This window comes from Chelonia mydas, chromosome 26 (genome assembly GCF_015237465.2).
Source record: "Chelonia mydas isolate rCheMyd1 chromosome 26, rCheMyd1.pri.v2, whole genome shotgun sequence".
In the NCBI taxonomy this organism is placed as follows: Eukaryota; Metazoa; Chordata; order Testudines; family Cheloniidae; genus Chelonia; species Chelonia mydas.
The window spans coordinates 634,069-653,835 of record NC_057859.1 but is presented as its reverse complement, the minus strand read 5'-3'; the positions used below and the strand labels follow the sequence as shown (position 1 = coordinate 653,835).

The 19,767-nt window shown below is 50.7% G+C and overlaps 1 protein-coding gene across 2 annotated transcripts in view; it reads right to left on the bottom strand.

The window, feature by feature from the left end:
* The window catches only part of SFRP1 (secreted frizzled related protein 1), a 66,458-nt gene extending 59,189 nt beyond the window's left edge, over positions 1-7,269 (bottom strand). The window contains exon 1 of one of the 2 annotated variants that reach the window (XM_007064193.4): positions 4,954-7,269. In XM_007064193.4, coding sequence (XP_007064255.1) covers positions 4,954-5,497 — 544 coding nt within the window. In that variant the 5' untranslated portion in view covers positions 5,498-7,269. The remainder of the gene's footprint in view (positions 1-4,953) is intronic. The other variant, XM_043536397.1, reaches the window with a different exon arrangement.
* Between the last annotated feature and the right edge of the window lie 12,498 nt (positions 7,270-19,767).

Genomic DNA, 19,767 nt, shown 5'->3' with positions numbered 1-19,767 from the left:
GAACACAACCTCAGTCTGTTCCCAGCCTGATTTTCCCCTGCTGCCCGTTTCCTACCGCTCAGCTTTCAAGCAGCCTTACTCCAGGGGCAGGAAGAGGAATGTGTAATGCTATATTAATCTGTGACTCCCCTGATGCATCCTATAGGCCTGCAGGCTTTACCGCCTCCTACTTAAGGAGAAAGGAATTCAGCAGGTCAGCTCTTTGAGAGGCAGAACCAAATTCCAGTGCTAAGGTGTTAATGGGGAAAAATACTGAAAAGGTTCGTTCGTTTTTATTAATATGGGAGGGGGGAGCAGTGCTGGGCTCTGACCTTATTTAAGTCAACAGGAAACAAGTCCCAGCACCTGAAATCTAAGGGGGCTCCAGTTTAGTTTGGATTTTTCTTTTTATTAAAAAAAAAACAAAAACGAAGAACAAAATCTACCCCCAGGAGCAGAGGAGCCCAACGGCCCCAGCGGTTCAGCAGCAGAAAAGCCCAGACTGAGCTGCTATACTGCAGCCGACTCACCCCCCAGCGGTCCATTATCAGCCCATAGCTGGGAGGCTGGGGGCTTTCAGAGGGTGCTCTGCAACTCGCTCTGCAGTGGTTCTTTGCAGGAGTGTGAGGTGCTGGGAACTTGCAGAGGCTCAGCACCCTGCAGGATCAGGCCCCTGCATTTATTGATTTCAGGCCAAGGTCCAACTCTTTGCTAGGAGGTTGGGTACGAGACATTGGCTGGGGAGGGGTCCCAGAGTTGCTGGCGGTTGGGAGTAACTTGCAAGTTCACTCTGCCTGTTAGCTGTTTGTTTCTAATAGAAGGGGGAAAACAATTCTTAGTAAATAATGCATCTGGGAAACTGAGCCCACTTCTCTGTTTGTCAGTTACCCACAAAGAGACTGTGGGCCAGCCCCCACTACTGTAAATCACTCCACTAACGTCAGTGCAGCTATATTAAGTGATACCAGCTGAGGATCAAGCCCTCTGATTGTTGCAAAACGTTCTCTATTTGAAACTATGTGCCTGATGCAGAAATACCCTGCCGATGGAATAGGCACAAAGCAGTCACTATTTGTTATCCCTGGTGGATGACTGGTCAGCTACGTCACATCGTAGTTTTTTCTCCAAATGGACACAACTAAAACCTTACCAGCAGGAGCCAGGAAAGTGAAAGGGATTTCAAGATGGCTGCAGGAACTTTCCCAGCACATGCCTTCATGTGAACACACTTTTACATGAGCGTTCAAAGACTCTTGCTTTCTGGGAATGTTTTTGCAAACAAACAAAAGCAATTGTGTGATCATTCATGGCAAACAAGAGTGTGAATGCCATTTAACAGAGGTGTGGGTGTAGCTGAGGACTTCGGTACTTTCTTTTCACAACTTGCCCAACCCTAGTTACTAATTTGTGCTTTTAAGTGAACAGTCAATGGATCCAGAAGCTTTTGTGATGGGCATGTTTCTCAAGTGCTGATAGGACAGGGCCACGTCTACACTATGGGCACTACAGAGACACTGCTATGGTGCTACGGGTTCCTATACTGATGGAGGGGTCTTTCCATCGCTGTAGGTAATCCACCTCTTCAAGAGGCAGTAGCTAGGTCAACAGAAGAATTATTCCATCAACCTACACACTTCTAGGTCGACCTAACCAGAGCACTCAGGGGTGTGAATGTTTTTCACTCCCCTGAGCTCTGTAGCTATGTTGAGGTAACTTTTAAGTGCAGGCCAAGCCTAGGTCCTTTCTGCAACCCACAGAAAAGGATTCACAAATGCTTGGAACCGGAGTTGACATCATTTATTGTAACGAAGTCACTTTACTGATTACCGTGATTAGCATAATGATATTTATATTGTGTCGGCGAGCATGTTAGAAATGGTTAGAGAGGGACAGTTCTCATCAGCACTGCCCAGGGGAGGGCGCTGAGTTTTAAATCCTGTGTTTATCCAAAACTATTTTTGGACATTTCTAAAGCTATGTCTACACCTAGCACTTTTGTCGGAAAAGCATTTGTCGGTGAAAAAAAGCACACCCCTCTGACCAACAGAAGTTACACCGACAGAAGCAGCAGCATAGAGAAGCTCTCCTGCCAATGTAGTTAACGCCGCTCATTGGGGATGGTTTAATTATGCCTACCGGAGAGCTCTCTCCTGCCAGCACAGAGCAGGTACACGGGAGACCTTAGAATGGCGCAGCTGCCGCGGTACAGCTGAGAGGCTGTAAGGTCTCCCGTGTAGACATAGCCTAACCTATATGGGAAAGCTGAGCAGAATCGGTTTGTTTGGAAAGACCTTCTTTCCTAGCCCTTGAAAACAGCACTGATTTTAAAAGAAGAAGTTGGGAAGTGCTGAGTCTGGGCTGACCCAAAGCAGTGGCAATCTGTAATGATGGGGGTTACCGCGGAAAGCACGTGGGGACAGCACTACACTGGGAATTCCAAGAGGCACAGAACAAGTCCTCCTACGTTCTCAGAAGACGAGAGCACAGCTCTGCTGAGTTGCCGTAGCCTTTCAAGACAGTGATTTCACAGCCTTCCTTCAAAGTAAAGGACTTTTCCAAGAGATAAAGTTGGGACAAAACCCCACAAAAGCCAGAAAATTGCAGACTGTGCTCCACAAATCCCTGCTGTTCCCCCATGTCCTGCCCCTTGCACTCACCCGTCAGGTGGGACTCTCAGTGTAACTGGGAACTCACTTGGGCTGCCCAGCTTGCCTCGACTGTGGGTGGAGTGGTGGGTTCCCTATGGGGACGTGATAGCAGACTAAGAGCCTCTTGCCCCCCTCCCCCCAACCATTTACTGGCCGTGGCTGGACCTTGCAGTGCATGTCATGCCCCCACATGCTGATGTCCAGACAGATTGCGCTGGTGCAGCTGCACCAGGGCCCCCCTGGGAGATGGTGTCTCCCCCCCACACTCCTTGTCACACATTGTCACCGGGTCAGGTTTGTAACCCAAACATGGCGTCACTCTGCCCTTTTCCACCTAGTGTTAAACTGAGGGCTAAGATGCTCTAATTCACAGCAGCAGGGACGATCCAGCTCCCTGTTCTCCAAGGAGCCACCCTCCCTCCTGCCAAGGAAGGCTCAGGAGATCGGAAACTCTGTGGAAGCCCCTGCTGCATTGGACAGGGATGGCGAAACGGGTCAGTCCCATCCCTGCTGAACGAAAGCACCAGAACTCTTACTCTTTTCTCTAGCCGAGCAGCCCCCGTGTTGGCAGGGGCTGGGATCCTAGCTGTGAATGGACAGGGAGAAAGCACCTTCCACCCCCCTGCTCCCCACTCTTTTCAACACTAAGAGTTAACGGAGCTGTGCCTCTCTCTCTGCAAGTGCTCCGTGCTCTCATTTTTACAGACACTCTGAGGATGTTACTCCTTGATTCCAGACTGCGTTCATTTCCTGCCCTAGAGAGTGGAAATTAAATGATAATTGGAGGATTCTGGGCAGTACAGTTTCTGGTGTGGAAAGTAGCATAATATTATATAACCCGCAGTGAGAGGAGAAACCCAGGCTGGCTGGGCAAGGGCTCTCCCTCAGCACTGAGCAGAACACAAAGTGCTTTGTTTGCCAAAGGTAACTGCACTTGAGCAGTTATAGCGAATGGCAAATTTATCTTCAGATGAACCCTGGACACACAGGGAATAAATCACTGGAATTATTCCCCTGGCTGCCACGAACTCCCTCCAAAAGCAGCTAAGGAAAACCAAGTGATCCTGTCCCTTCCAAGTGAAGCTAGAGGCACCAGAAGAAGAGAGCTGCAACCCATTTTTTAAATACATTGTCTTCATTTTTTAATATTTTCTTTCCTACTGACCTTTGAAATACTTTTAGGATCCAGAACTGGAGAGCTAAACACCTGGTCCTCTATTTGTTTTAAAAGTTTTAAGCAACAAACCAAAGATTAGTTTCAGAGTAACAGCCGTGTTAGTCTGTATTAGCAAAAAGAAAAGGAGTACTTGTGGCACCTTAGAGACTAACCAATTTATTTGAGCATAAGCTCAAATGAAGTGAGCTGTAGCTCACGAAAGCTTATGCTCAAATAAATTGGTTAGTCTCTAAGGTGCCACAAGTACTCCAAAGATTAGTGTAACTCAATCCACGCAAGTCCATGGAATATCAAATAGACTTGCTGTCCAATAGAATCAAAGAAGCAGTTTGCCTCTGCTTTGTCCAAACAACCTGGAAGTCTGTTTAACTTACAATAAAATTCTTGATCAGAAATGTTACCCCGTACAAAACTCCAGCCCCAGGTCCAGGTTTACAGCCCTTACCTGAAATCAACAGGATTTGTTTTTCTAAATACGTGTAACCTGCTGCACTGAGGCTGCTTTGTGGCATGACTGAAGCAAGCCCATCCAGCCTCAAACTTCAGTGCTGCTAGGAAAACAGGGTGTTCCTGACAGGTTTATTTTCACTGCTTCCCCAGGTTAGCCCAGGTTTAGATGTGTGGCCTGGGCTATTACTCTAAAATGGTTCCACGAGACTTAGGAATGCGAAGAAAGGTCCATTAGAACAGAGGCAGCAGCCGTCCCTTTCACGTCACTGTCAATAGTGGTAGACAGGTCCCAGATATCAATACTAGGCTCCAGTCTAAGAGAATCAGAACCACCAGGAAGGAGCCCAGCCCGGAGGAGAACATTTACATGCTTAGCGGCTGATCCTGCTAGCGTCTAAGACACTGAACTTTGGCAGAACGCTTGCTGCAGAGAGGGGACACTCAGAGAGAAGAGTTGCTCGCAAAGTGGTAGCTGGGACAAGTTCTAAAGGGAGAACTTGCTTCCCTTCTCTTCCCCCCTCTGTGGCTGGAGGAGGGGCGGCTACCCTGGAGCAGAGTTCAGGTGATTCGTGCTACCACTTCTGGAGGGAGTTCTTCTTTGTACTGGAGCTGCATCTCCCTCAGGCCAGCCTCTGCTCTGCTAGGAAAGGGGGGAACCCAGGGGTTAGTAGGGACAGGGCCAGCACCAGTGAGTCTTACCTTGGGGCTTGGAAGCCTCTGTGGCGTTGGGAGTGGTCATCGCAATGCAGACGTCGTCCTGGGGGAACTGGTCGCACTTGAGCATTTCTGGCCAGTAGAAGCCAAAGAACTGCATGACGGGCTCGCAGGAGTCACGCACGGCCTCGCAGAGCCAGCGGCAGGGGTAGATGGGCCGGTCCAGGCACACGGGGGCAAACAGGGAGCAGAGGAAGACCTGGGTGCCAATGTGGCAGTTCTTGTTGAGCAAGGGCACCCAGCTGCTGGCCTGCTGCTTCACCTCGGCCATGGTCTCGTGGTCCAGCAGGTTGGGCAGGACCATTTTGTCATAGCCCACGCTGTGACAGAGGCGCAGGTCCGCTGGGATGGCCACGCACTGCGGGGGTTTGGTGTAAAATCGCCCACTTTGGTAAGAGCCTATGTCGGACTGGAAACTCACATAGTCATATTCATTTGCATCACTGCAAGCAAAGAGTCCGGCCGCCAAGGCCAGCAGAGCCCCGGCTCCGCTCCAGCTGGGGCCTCCTGAACTGTGGACTCTGCCCATTCTTTAAGCTGAATGAAATCAAGTTCCAGGAGCTTTCTGCTTCCTTTCCCCTCCTGGGTTGGAGGTCTGCAGAGAAATCCTCCCGCCCGGTGCAAGGCAGAGGTCTGCCCTCCTTCCCTTGCCTCTGAGTGCCTGAGCAAAGGAAGCAGCCTCTCTCGCCTGGTGGCTGTGCCTGGAGCACCTACTCTGGAGGCAGCCAGACTGAGAATGGCCAGAGCTCTTGTTGGAGAGAGTTTCTGAGCCTCACACACCAGCCAATCAGCACTGAGCTGCTCCTAGTGCAGTCATTTACAAGTGTCAGTCACAGACTCAATTAGCCAATCACCTCCCTAGCACGGGCTCATTTGGGTATAAGCTAGATACAGGTCAACTCCCCTTAAAACAAAACCCAAAGCTGCACAACAGAGTGAACTGCATCTTCCCTGCAGGAAGCAGCAAACTTCTCGGATGCCAGCTAATGGAGAGAGCTCATGTTTTACCTTCAGAGTCGCACACGCTGACTCACAAATCAACCAAGTCTTAGTTCCCTACAGCTCCAGGCAAGCGAGCGACATGCCTGGGACGCTTTCTGAGTGCCGTGAAACCTGCAGAGCACAAGCCCAGGAACTTTTTGCTCCTTACAGAGTCTGCTGTGCTGCCCAGTGGAGGAGTTCTCTTGTCAGAGCTTCCTGAAAGGGTGAAGATATGGCAGTTCTGCAGTTAGCATTGTCCAGCAGCCCAGAGAACAGTCCACTTGTTCTTGCAGTTTGAAACCAGCACTGGCTTCCCTGCTGTCCTCCCCCAAATAATTACTGCTGGATGGGACGCAGGGTGTTAGAGAGGCAAACATTAAAAACACACATTAGCTCATCGGAGCTGCTTGTATAAATCTGACAAGCCCGTCGCTCAAACATACATTTGAGTCCAATTTGTTACCTAAGTCAGCAATTCTCTGGGGCTGTTCAGCTTCAGAGCACCTAGCCAGGATCAGTAAATGGTCCAACACCTTGCAGCGCAGGGCAGCTTTATTCCCCCGTTCCTGAGGGCTGATAAGTCTCCTCTCAGGAGAGAAATCATTCGGAGGAAACTGGTTGCTAGAAGGTTCCAAAAGGCTTCAGTCATGGAGGGAAAAGGAGAGGTGGCTCCATGAGAGGCTCTACACCTGGTCCAGCTGGGTTCACAAGCCCCTGGGCTTGGGCTTTGTGGAATAAACAATTCCAAGCAGTTTTCTGTTTTGCAGCAATTCCCTTTGTCCCCCGACAATGGCTGCACGCGCTGTTTCCTTGGTTTTGTGCAGGAGGGGTTAATTCAGAAGTAGTTTTATATTTGCCAGCCACCTCCAGAGAAATACAGGGTCAGAATCGGAAAGGCCAGTGTCACGGGGTCACCGGGCGATGCTCTGGAGCTGCTCCCTTCGAATCCAGGCAGGACTCTCGGGGAGCCTCCTCTCTGGGAGCAGACTGTCTCCAGGGCAAGAAGCTCACACAGCGTCGACCTTCCTGGATCTGACCTCGGAGCATTCAGCCTCCCCTGCCCCTCCGTGCGCTTCCCGCAGCGCGTCCGCACAGGCCGGGTTCCTGGGGAAGCCAGAGGGCCCTGCACCCCAATTCCACAGTCAGACGTGACTCTCAGCCAGCCAGTAACACAGAAGGTTTATTAGACAACAGGAACATGGTCTAAAACAGAGCTTGTAGGTACAGAGAACAGGACCCCTCAGTCAGATCCATCTTGGGGGGCAGGGAGGCCAGAGCCCCCTCTGGGCCTCCCTCCATTTCCCCAGCCAGCTCCAAACTGAAACTCTCCCGCCTTTGTCTCCTTCCCGGGCCAGGAGGCCACCTGATCTCTTTGTTCTCCAACACCTTCCGTTGGCACCTCTCCAGGCTATCGGTTGCCAGAAGACAGGGTGTCGGCCATTCTCTGTGCAGACACCATGACACTGGCCCTCTAGGGCTCTACAACAATCACACACCCTTATCCCACCACCTAGATACTTAAGAAATGCCTAGGGGAAACTGAGGCACCCACACAGCAGTCAGAGAAAACATTAAGAACATTCGTCACAGCCAGTCAGATGTGTTCATTTGTGTGACTCTTTCTATTGACTCTGCCAAGCTGTGCTGCAGTGAGACAGAATCACTGGGGGGCAGGTTTTTTAAATCAATGAGAGTTAGGCATCTATGCACATGAGGCACGTAGTCTGCATCTTGAGGCACCTAGATACCTTTAAAAATCTGGCTCTAACTGTACAAGGCCATGTGCCCTATGCCATCAGGGAATCTAGGGTCTATTTGAAACTCTCAGCTTTTCTGCAAACAGCATTTCCAAAGCTGCAAAATGTTTCTGGGAACCTGGTCTGGACTCTGCAAACCTTACTTCCCGATGGATGGAGTCCAAGGAAAACTATGGTATTGGCAGAAAAAGCCAGGTTATTTCTTAAAGAGGTATTACCCATAATGAAATTCAGCTGGGGCTTAGTGCGGGCAACTATGTGACAGCAGTGACTTTGCGGCTTCTCTGAACCTCAGCAGCACTCTTTCCCCTTTCCTCACAAAAAGGGACACAGTGGGGAAAAGTAATGTTGGTAGCCAGCAGCTTAACTCTTCTGCTGTCACAAATAGTCCCGTCCCAGCAGCCTCAGGGGCTGTCCTTTGGAGTGTTCATTCTTAGCCCCGGTCTACACTACGAGTTTAGGTCAAATTTAGCAGCGTTAGATCCATTTAACCCTGCACCCGTCCACACGACGAAGCCATTTTTGTCGATTTAAAGGGCTCTTAAAATAGATTTCTGTACTCCTCCCGACGAGGGGATTAGCACTGAAATCGACATCGCTGGGTCGAATTTGGGGTAGTGTGGACGCAATTTGATGGTATTGGCATCCAGGAGCTATCCCAGAGTGCTCCATTGTGACCCTCTGGACAGCATTTTCAACTCAAATGCACTAGCCAGGTACACAGGAAAAGCCCCGGGAACTTTTGAATTTCATTTCCTGTTTGGCCAGCATGGCGAGCTCATCAGCACAGGTGACCATGCAGTCCCAGAATCGCAAAAGCTCAAGCATGGACCGAACGGGAGGTACTGGCTCTGATCGCTGGATGGGGAAACGAATCCGTGCTATCAGAACTCTGTTCCAAAAGATGAAATGCCAAAATATTTGCACAAATCTCCAAGGGCATGATGGACAGAGGCTACAACAGGGACCCATAGCAGTGCCACTTGAAAATTAAGGAGCTCAGGCAAGCCTATCAAAAAACCAAAGAGGCAAACAGCCTCTCCGGGTCAGAGCCCCATACATGCTGCTTCTATGATGAGCTGCATGCAATTCTGGGAGGGAGGGGAGCCCTACCACTACCCCACCCCTGTCCGTGGACACCTGCAAGGGGGGAGTCTCATGCAATAGGGATGAGGATTTTGCAGACGAGGAAGACGAGGAGGAGGAGGATAGCGCACAGCAGGCAAGAGGAGAAACTGCTCTCCCCGACAGCCAGGAACTGTTTATCACCCTGGAGCCAATACCCTCCCAACACTCCCAAGGTGGGCTCCCAGACCATGAAGCCAGAGAAGGCACCTCTGGTGAGTGTACCTTTGTAAATATAATACCTGGTTGAAAAGCAAGCGTGTTTAATGATTAATTTGCCCTGAAGACTTGGGATGCATTTGCGGCCAGTACAGCTACTGGAAAAGTCTGTTAATGTGTCTGGGGATGGAGCGAAAATCCTCCAGGGACATCTCCATGAAGCTCTCCCGGAAGTACTCCCAAAGCCTTTGCAAAAGGTTTCTGGGGAGGGCGGCCTTATTCTGTCCTCCATGGTAGGACACTTTACCATGCCAGGCCAGTAGCACGTAGTCTGGAATCATCGCATAACAAAGCATGGCAGCGTATGGTTCCGGTGTTTGCTGGCATTCAAGCAACATCCATTCTTTAGCTCTCTGTGTTATACTCAGGAGAGTGATCATCCCAGAGAATTGGGCGGGGGGGGGCGGGGTTAGCTGGGTTTGTGCTGCACGTTAACCCGAAAACCACAGCCCCTCCTTATAAATGACCAACCCAACGGGTGCTTGGTATGGGAAAGGAGGGCGCTGCTGTTTGAAACCATTCCCGCATGTTATGAAGGTTGAAGAAGCTGAAAGGCTGTGGCTTACCATGGCTGCCTGCAAGTTGAATTCTGTTCCTGGCCCTGCATGTGTGATCTCTCACACCAAACCAGCAGGCCCTCAATATAAGAGGCAAAATGCGACCTTGTTCTGAAAGCACATGTGCTATGTAATGCTAACAGCTCAGTTCACTGTGAAAGAGTCTACCCATTGTTCTCTAAAATGTGTCTCTTTAAATACTACTCTCCCTTTTTTTCCTCCCGCAGCTGCAAATGTTTCAACGCTCCCCCTATCATCTCTGTCCCAGAGGCTAGCGCAGATAAAAAGGTGAAAAAACCGCACTCACGATGAAATGTTCTCTGAGCTCATGCAGTCCTCCCGCACTGAAAGAGCTCAGCAGAATGTGTGGAGGCAAACAATGTCAGAGTCCAGGAAAGCAGAAAATGAATGCGAGGACAGGAGGGATGAGCGAGATGAGAGGTGGCGGGAGCAAGATGAGAGGAGGCAGGATGCAATGCTGAGGCTACTGGGGGATCAAACTGATATGCTCCGGCGTCTGGTGGAGCTGCAGAAAAGGCAGCAGGAGCACAGACTGCAGCCCCTGTATAACCGCCCACCCTCCTCCCCAAGTTCCATAGCCTCCTCGCCCGGATGCCCAAGAACGCGGGCGGGGGGGCACTCCGGGCACCCAATCACTCCACCCCAGAGGACTGCCCAAGCAACAGAAGGCTGGCATTCAATAAGTTTTGAAGTGCAGTGTGGCCTTGTCCTTCCCTTCTCCCCTCATCCCACCACACGACCCGGTCCTTCCCTCCTCCCCGACCCCTCCCAGGCCACCTTGGCAGTTATCCCCCTATTTGTGTGATGAATTAATAAAGAATGCATGATTTTGAAACAACAATGACTTTATTGCCTCTGCAAGTGGTGATCGAAGGCAGGAGGGCGCTTGACTTACAGGGAAGTAGAGTGAACCAAGGGGGCGGATTTTCATCAAGGAGAAATAAACAGAACTGTCATACCGTAGCCTGGCCAGTCATGAAACTGGTTTTCAAAGCTTCTCTGATGCGCAGCGCGCCCTGTTATGCTCTTCTAATCCCCCTGGTGTCTGGCTGTGCGTAATCAGTGGCCAGGCGATTTGCATCAACCTCCCACCCCGCCATAAACATCTCCCCCTTACTCTCACAGATATTGTGGCGCACACAGCAAGCAGCAATAACAATAGGAATATTGGTTTCGCTGAGGTCTAACCGAGTCAGTAAACTGCACCAGCGCACTTTTAATCATCCAAATGCACATTCTACCACCATTCTGCACTTGCTCAGCCAATAGTTGAACAGCTCCTTACCACTGTCCAGGGTGCCTGTGTATGGCTTCATGAGCCATGGCATTAAGGGGTAGGCTGGGTCCCCAAGGATAACTATAGGCATTTCAACATCCCCAACAGTTATTTTCTGGTCTGGGAAGTAAGTCCCTTCCTGCAGCTGTTCAAACAGACCAGAGTTCCTGAAGATGCAAGTGTCATGTACCTTTCCCAGCCATCCCACGTTGATGTCATTGAAATGTCCCTTGTGATCCAGCAGTGCTTGCAGCACCACTGAAAAGTACCCCTTGAGGTTTATGTACTAGCTGCCAAGGTGGTCCAGTCCCAAGATAGGGATATCGTCTATCGCCGCACCACAGTTAGGGAATCCCATTGCAGCAAAACCATCCACTATGACCTGCACATTTTCCAGAGTCACTACCCTTGATAGCAGCAGCTCAGTGATTGCATTGGCTACTTGGATCACAGCAGCCCCCACAGTAGATTTGCCCATTCCAAATTGATTCCCAACTGACTGGTAGCTGTCTGGCGTTGCAAGCTTCCAGAGGGCTATTGCCACTCACTTCTGAACTGTGAGGGCTGCTCTCATCTTGGTATTCTTGCACTTCAGGGCAGAGGAAAGCAAGTCACAAAGCTCCATGAAAGTGCCCTTACGCATGCGAAAGTTTCACAATCACTGGGAATCATCCCGGACCTGCAACACTATGCGGTCACACCAGTCTGTGCTTGTTTCCTGGGCCCAGAATCAGTGTTCCACGGCATGAGCCTGCCCCATTGCTATCAAGATGTCCAAATTGCCGGGGCCCATGCTTTGAGAGAAGTCTGTGTCCATGTCCTCATCACTCTCGTCACCGCGCTGCCGTTGCCTCCCCGCCTGCTTTTGCAGGTTCTGGTCCTGCACATACTGCAGGATAATGCATGAGGTGTTTATAATGCTCATAACTGCCGTGGTGATCTGAGCGGGCTCCATGCTTGCCGTGGCATGGCGTCTGCAGGAGAGCAGAGTTGCAGCAGAAGTGGTAGCTGATGACGGATGCCACGAGAATAGATATTTATAGAGAACGACGAGAGGACCTACGAGGTGGATTCATGAGAGCAGGAGAGCAGAGTTGCAGCGGAAGCGGTAGAGGACGACGGTTAGCACCACGCACATTTCCCAAGGAAGAACACACGTACCCGGGAGCCCATGACAGACAACATGGGGAAATTCACTATTGAGACAATAGCGGCAGAGCAGAGTTGCAGCAGAAGCGGTGTATGACGACGGTTATCAGTTCTACTGCACCGTCTGCTGTCAGCAGCATCCAGGACACAACAGCGGCGATGTCGGTGAGCTGAGCTGAGCGGGCTGCACACTCACTGTGGTATGGTGTCTGCGCGGAAAAAAGGCGCGAAACGATTGTCTGCCATTGCTTTCATGGAGTGGGGGCGACTGAAGACATGTACCCAAAACCACCCACGACAATGTTTTTGCCCCATCAGGAATTGGGAGCTTAACCCAGAATTCCAATGGGCAGCAGAGACTGCAGGAACTGTGGGATAGCTACCCACAGTGCACTGCTCCGTAAGTCGATGCTAGCCATGGTAGTGAGGACGCACTCCGCCGACTTAATGCACTTAGTGTGGACATATGCAATTGAATGCATAAAATCGATTTCTAAAAATCTACTTCTATAATATCGACCTAATTTCATAATGTAGACATACCCTTAGGACTGTCGGAATACCTGCCCCGTTCAGAGTTTCTTGCACCTTCCCTACCAGTACCTGGTACTGGCCATTCCTGGAGAGTAAGCTGGATAGATCCCTGGGCTGGGGCACTGGGGCAGTCTGGAGGCCCCAGGTCACATGAAAAGGCAGCTCAGCTCAGTTTGCTCCCGTTGTGTTTCTTTTTCTGGAGTTGGCCAAGCCTTCCACTCCAAATCCAGCTGTGACTGTTGTTTAAAAGTCAGATGTCTGAGAGGAGTTACCCCGAAGTGAAATGGAAAAGCCTTGGAAAGCCCCTGTACACTGTTCCCTCTAAGCTGTGCGCGTGTGCAAGTGCACACAGATCCTAAACCCCGCATACACGGCAAAACACCACGTGCACAAAAATTTGCACAGAAGAAATTTTTTGCACACACGGCCTCTCAAAAATTAGAGGGAGCATTGCCCGTGTACTGTCTGGATTCCTATCCCCACTGTGGGGACATCGACAGGAAATGCAGCTCCTGCAGCTGGGTAAGATGGTGGTGGTGAGGAGGGAGAGGAAAGAAGTTTTAAGAACTAGCTGCCACTCCAACAGCACCCTTGGTCCAAGGCACCAGTGCCCACAGGATCCTTCCTGGATACCCACATAGCTATGGCTGCAACCAGCTTCCTCCAGCCCCCAGAGCTGTTCCCACTTGTCAGACACAATACGAGGCACAGGGATCCACGCTTCCATGACCTCATCGGACCTAGCAACAAAAACAGTGACAACCAAAGCTTCCGTTCGCCCAGAATGGGGCACAGGCTGCTGAGAGCACAGCACCCTGGTATGCTGCTCCCAGGGCCAGACCCAAGGCTTCATTCCTAGCCTTGAAAGGTCTCTTCTGGAGATCACCTCTTTCTGTCCCCCTGTGACTGTATCTTCCCACCACAGTTACGTTAATCAGGAGACACGGACCCATTAGCCCTCAGGGTGACACTTTAGAGAGGCAGAGAGAGAGAGAGTCTGACTGGCTGCTGCTCCATGCCTATGGAACTCACTGCCACAAGGAATCAAGATGACCTTGAACCTTGCCTCTGTCAGAGGCCAGTAGTGTGGGAGTGCAGGGAGACAGGGTCTGTGAGGGGACAGGGCTGTGGCCCTTTACGAAAGCTCCTTGGGCAGGGCCCTGTCTGTTGATCTGGGATGGCTGTGGTATAAACAAAGGGCAAGGTGCTGAGATGGGAGCAGAGTGCCATGGCTGATCCCTGGTTGGAAAGGGAGAGAGAGAGATGGAGACACTTGGTATGGGGTGTGGGAAGCTGCCGTGCGCATGGAGCAGCCTGGGTAGGGAAGGGAAGGCACATACCGAGTGTTTTACGTACGCAATTTTTTACGTCTCCGTCACACAATTCACTGCAGGCCCTTCATTCAGCTTTAAACTTACAAACGTCAGTCAGAGGACAAAGAGAAACCCCTGGTATCTCTCATTTAAAGCAGGGAGCCTGGAGAGTGGGGCCGTTTTTCAGATCACTTCAGTAAGTGGAGCTGGATGTAAGAACAGGCATGTGTCCCCAGGAATCATCTCTCCTGTATCCGGCTGGTCCTGTCCCCAGGCCAGCCGGTGATAACAGGGGTTAAACACATCTCTGTGGGAATTACACTTTCCGGGACTATTCTGTGGGGCTGGCAGCTCTTTTTGTTTTCCAAGGTCTTGTTGGTTTTGTGATAATCGTTAGGACTAAGAGAGAGGCTGTATTGTTTAGGGGACAAAGGGGGAAGCATGTGTATCCCGGGTGCAGGCAGCCCAGCATTCCTGTCTTCACCCTCCTCCAGCCCCAGAAAGCTATTTTTCCAAGTGGGAACTAGCCGGGTGTCTCTATGTCTCCCCCAGCAGTGACGAGACCCCTGGGACCTGCTGTGGTGAAGTGGGTACAATAATGGCACATGGACTGACATTGCCGGCCTGCGTTCGGAAATCACTGCCCCAGCTCCTGTCGCTGGGGGTGGACCCGACTCCGAGCGCCGTCTGCCTGTGATTTATTCCTTCCTGTCTCCTGCAGCACCTCAGGCCTGGCCCGGCTTCTAGGTGAGCTGGCGCCAGCAGTAACCCTCAGCTCTGGGTGCAGTCTGAGTGCTCACCCCGGGTGCCCCAGCAGCACCTCCTCCCTGCCATGCTCACAGTGATTCACGGGGCTTCGGGGAAACGCCTCAGCCCGCAAAAACTGAGTGGAAACGTTTCTGAACTCCTCCAGCGGTGCCCGGCCATCCCATGGCACTGGGAGTAAACGCCTCCTGCCTAGGGCCCTGGCCACAGGGGAGAGGCAAAGAGGGCTCCAGCTCTTTCATGCCCACATGAAGCTCCTTGCCCAGGCTGGGGCCAAGGCCCATGGATCTACAGCGACACACTCCCCTAGCCCCTTCGCTGCAGCATGAGAGGCGCAGCAGGTGTGGATAGTCCTGCAGAAGCACCTGATGACCAAGCCAGGAGTTTGGGCTGTACAGCTAAACTCAGTCCTGAATCCTCCCTTCCCTTCGGTTCAGGGTCCTGTATTCTGGCTGCCAGCTCCATCAGGGCCAGGAGGGAGGGAGAATCCTGCCCTGCACACAGACCATTTGATCGTGAGCAGCAGTGGGCAGGCACCGGAGCCTGATCTCCATTGCTCCTGCCGTGCCTCTTCCCATGCCTGCCCTCATCCCCCAGCACATTGCTTTTGTGCCCCACTCGCCCCGGGGAGCTGGATTTAATTATCTTTATTACATGCTATTTTTATTATGTATTATTTTTTTACAGCCGGAGCCCCAAAGAAGCCAGTGGGATATTGGCCTTTCTGTTTCAAAGAGGCTTTGCATATGAAAAATAATACCGAGTGATAGGCGTGCAGTATGGACACTGGAACACAAGGCACCCCACACCAAGAAGGCAAGTACAGCCATGCATTTGCCATGGAAAGAGGGTGCACCACGGACAGCCGTCTGACCCTGCAGTTGTCCCATTTACTGTATGGAAAGGGTGCATTGGCACCACAGGGCTCAATGCATATTTGAACGGTAGCAATGATGCCTCTTAGCGCTGCAGATCTAGAGCTTGCAGCGTATGGCCATGGTACACCGCATGAGAGGAGACCGGCAGCCGGAAGCCCCTCTTCTTGTCCTACCCCTTTGTTAGCAGTGATAGACCAGGAGCCACAACCCCTGATTATAACACAGATGATCTGAGCGAGGAGGGAATTCAGCATCAGGGACAGACTGATCTTCAGAATGAACGATCCCTCCTACAGGGCTTTGGGATGACGTATGACAAGAAAATGGCAGGCACAGCCACGTCAATATGTACACCAGGCTTTCTACTGGCACGGAATAACCTGGCCTCCTCTGCTTCCCTTCAGCCTAACTTTTGTCCTTCTCTAAAATAACCTTCGGGTTCCCAAAGGAACTCAAGGCAGTGGACAGGAGGAGTGGCAGGGGCACTAGTCACCTGGGGTACGAGGGTGCAGAAGAGCTTGGCTCTGTCAGGTTGCAAGAGTCCCTGAGGGTCACTCATCACTCAGACCCATTGTGTCACAGGATGGAATGTGTGCAGATTTGCCTCTGCATTGAATATAGCCCAGATAGTGAGCACGTGCTAGGTAGCATCCTAAGACATCTGTCCTTGCACCGTAGGAAGGAGGCAAGTGGTCCTTCTGTTTCCAAGGGGCAGGTTATTCCTTGTATGCATCCCCTATTGCACCATCAGAGCGCCAGCAACAGTTGGCAGGAGAAAGGTGAAGCCAATGTATTGTGTAAACACTACATGTAAGGTGTCCAGGACTTGCTGCTACGCTCACGTCTGGGTCTAAGGACAAAGACTCCTTTAAAAGAGAAACAGCCAGAGAATCAGTAAACATCCTCCCCCACTTTGTGTGTGTCTGCTCGTCTCTGAGTGTCAGCAAAGCACTCAGAGCTCCTCAGAGAAAGAGGCTATGAATGCAAATGGTGTGTCATGCTGGGAGCATGGTGCTGAAGTTGAAAGCCAGCCGGGCACTGTCCATACATCCCAGCACCCAGGAAGCACAGACCGGCTGCCCCAGGACATGGTATATTGTAATGTTAGGCACCTTCGCTCTGCACTGCCCGGGTACCCAGACGTCTGTGCTGGAGTTTCTGAAGGACTTTCCTCTACAATCGTACAAAGCTCCTGTTACTGCCGCTGCCTTTTGCTTAAACAGCTTGTGCCATTTAATACAGGAACTACACCTCATTGAGAAGTAAATGCAAGAAGCTCTGCAGCCTGGAAGCGTGAAAGAGCCACTTTCACCGGAGGCCTAAAAGAAGAGAGGAGCCAGTTAGCACCACTAATGAAGTGGAGAATTCAGCAGTAAACAAGAGAAATCCTCCCCACAGTGTGCCATTGGCTGCAGGAAAGAGGCATAAAGTGAAGCAGTTGGATGGAGTGAGACCTTTCCTGCTGCTCGGGGCTCAGGAAATGGCAGTGAAGCAACGAACACTGGTTGCAAAATGGAATTTCTGTCCAGCAGGAAATCCCAACATTTTGAAATTTTGTTTTCATCCCAAATGCAGACAAAGTCAAAATCCTGAAGTATTTAAGTTCAGAAACATTGAAATTGTTTCATTTTGATAGATTAATATTTCAACATTATCTAAACAAATTAAACAATGTCAAAAAACAAATCCCAATTCTTTCCCAGTGCTGCCTGCCAGAACTCAGCTTTTATAGCCTCTCTGACTGAAGCTGTCACTAGCTCAGACAGATTTTATTTAAATTAAATAGATCTCTACTCAGCAGCATGAATGACACTTTCTCTTGAGATCTAATGCAAAATCTGTACAATCTTTGCACTCCACCATATTTAATATCTGCATTTACAGGCAGGTGATACCCCTCATCAGAATGCTGGAGTAAATCAGAAACCAAACATGTTGTGTTTGTCCATCAAACCGTTTTTTCGTTCTTTTCCCCCAACTCTGTTCTAGACCGCTAAATTGCTTAATACACAGTATGAGGCCCCATAAGTAACAGTTCTGCCCAAGAAGAACTGCTTTCCCTAGGAACTCCTTCCAAGTTAGGCATTAGCTTCTCCTGCATGAAGCCTACCCAGCCATTGCAGTTCATAAATATGTAACCAGCTGTTTCTTAAATTACCGCATCATCTCTAATATCATCATGTAACTTTGTTTTACTGCCATTTATTGCTGGCTTGCCGACAGGAGCATGATGTATCCTCACTGCATAATGAAATGTTTTGCAACATCCATAATTTCAACAATTTGCAGTCCTCAGCTTGTTTGTTCCTTGGAAAGCTTTGTCCAATTTAGCATGTTTATTTCTGCTGGTCTGCGGTTCATCTGTTACCTTGTGCAGCTGAACCCGAGTTCTTGCTAAATGATCACAGGCACCCATAGCTCAAAGCCTGTCACACCTGCTCCAGGGACAGAGGGCTGGCCTTTCAGGAGAATCATGGCCAAAGCTGCTGTCAAATCAGCACAACAGCCCAGTCGAGGGTGTCAATAGGGGCCCATCTACATTCGAACTACAGCTCAACCTGAAAATCCACATAAATCAGGAAACAACGTGAGAGGGGCAGTAAATAACATCCACCTGGGTCTGTCCTCACCACTGCAGCTTTGGAGAAACCTTTGTCTGTCCTGCCATCCCCAGAAACTATGTCCCATCCTGTGCCTACCACTGCAGCTTCTGGCCTACTGCTGGGATGAATCAGTGGCAAACTAGTCAAGTGAACCAACTGGGAAGTGAGTACCATGTGATGTGCAAGCCCCACTGGGAATTCTCTCCAGCACTGCAGGCCATATTGTTCCCCCTGAGGAGACCTGAGGCCCAGAGAAAGGGGGAAGAGTCTCTTGCCACTGTCCAGAGTGCAAATATGAAGCCTAGCTGGCTAGCTCTCAGAACTGGCTTCCATGGACACACGTTAAAAACCTGGACATTTGCTGCACAGACTGCTGGAATTTGTGAAATCTGTTGTTAATTAATAAAGCAAATCTGGAATGCAAATGGGCCTGGAGAAATGAAGGGTCCCTGAAACACCCATGAAATCTTGAGCTCTTACCTCTGACATTTTCTATAGCATGGGCCCTCATGGCCTGTTTTCCTGCCACACTCCCCAGACATGGGTTCTCTCCCCTGGTCCAGGCTCAAGGGCCATATCACTGTACTCAGCTGTGAGCCCTGCATCTCTGGTCCCCCAGGCCCATGTACCACCCCTCAGGCGTGGTCCCCAAGCACAAAGTCCATCTCCATCCTGAGCATCTGGGACTGCCCTGCATCCAGGGAATTCTGCTTCTGGAATTGGAGCCTTCCTTCCCGTCCTTGCTGAACTGACCTTTCTCATGCATTGCAGGCGACGGTCGCATTTTCTGCCCATGGGATTGCAGGGGACGTGCTGCCCAGGGCAGCCCTGGTTTGTGGAATGTACCTTTCCCCAGATGCCCCAACGGAAGCCCAGCTTGAGTGGTCTGATAGAACAGAGGAGCCACCACACCCGGCAGCCCCAGGCTCTTTCAGAACAATAGCCGCTGACTGAACTGGGTTTTGCCAAATGACTGTCTATAGCACATGAGCAGCAAAATGGAGGAGCCCCCAGATGGATTCCACCCCGGGCTGCAGCTATGGCCATCTAATGAGCACTGCTGCTTCCCCAAGTCACCCAGGGCCTGTTACTGCATTTCCTGGTCTGCTGGCGTGGAGGAGTCACGGCTCTGCCTGCACAGGCATTTCTCCCCGCTTCCCACCAGGAGTTTGAAGTAAAATGCTTGAGTGGACAAGGCCAACTTCCCAACCCTTCCCCCCATGCATTATATGAATTAGACCGTGCCACTCTTCCTGAAGATGCACAACTCCCACAACACAGCCGTGCACTGGGCCAGGCCATCTGAAATACCAGAGGGAATATTTGCTTTAGATTAGATACCCCATCCCTAAACTGATAGTCCCTGTATCTGGGCTGGCTTGCTAGGCAGGATGTTAGTTCTGCCTTGTTTGTTTTTACTCAGCAGATAGCTCAAAGGTTTAAATCAGGTAGATACAATCAGGAATGTTCCCTGAGCCTGCACTACCTGGAAACCTGCTGGCGGAGGCTTTGCAGCCATAGGGACCAGTCGGTGCCTACTGCAGGGTAGGACAATTATACCAATGGCTGGGCTGGGTATCAAGGCATAGAGTTATTCTATGACGCTATACCCCATCAATGT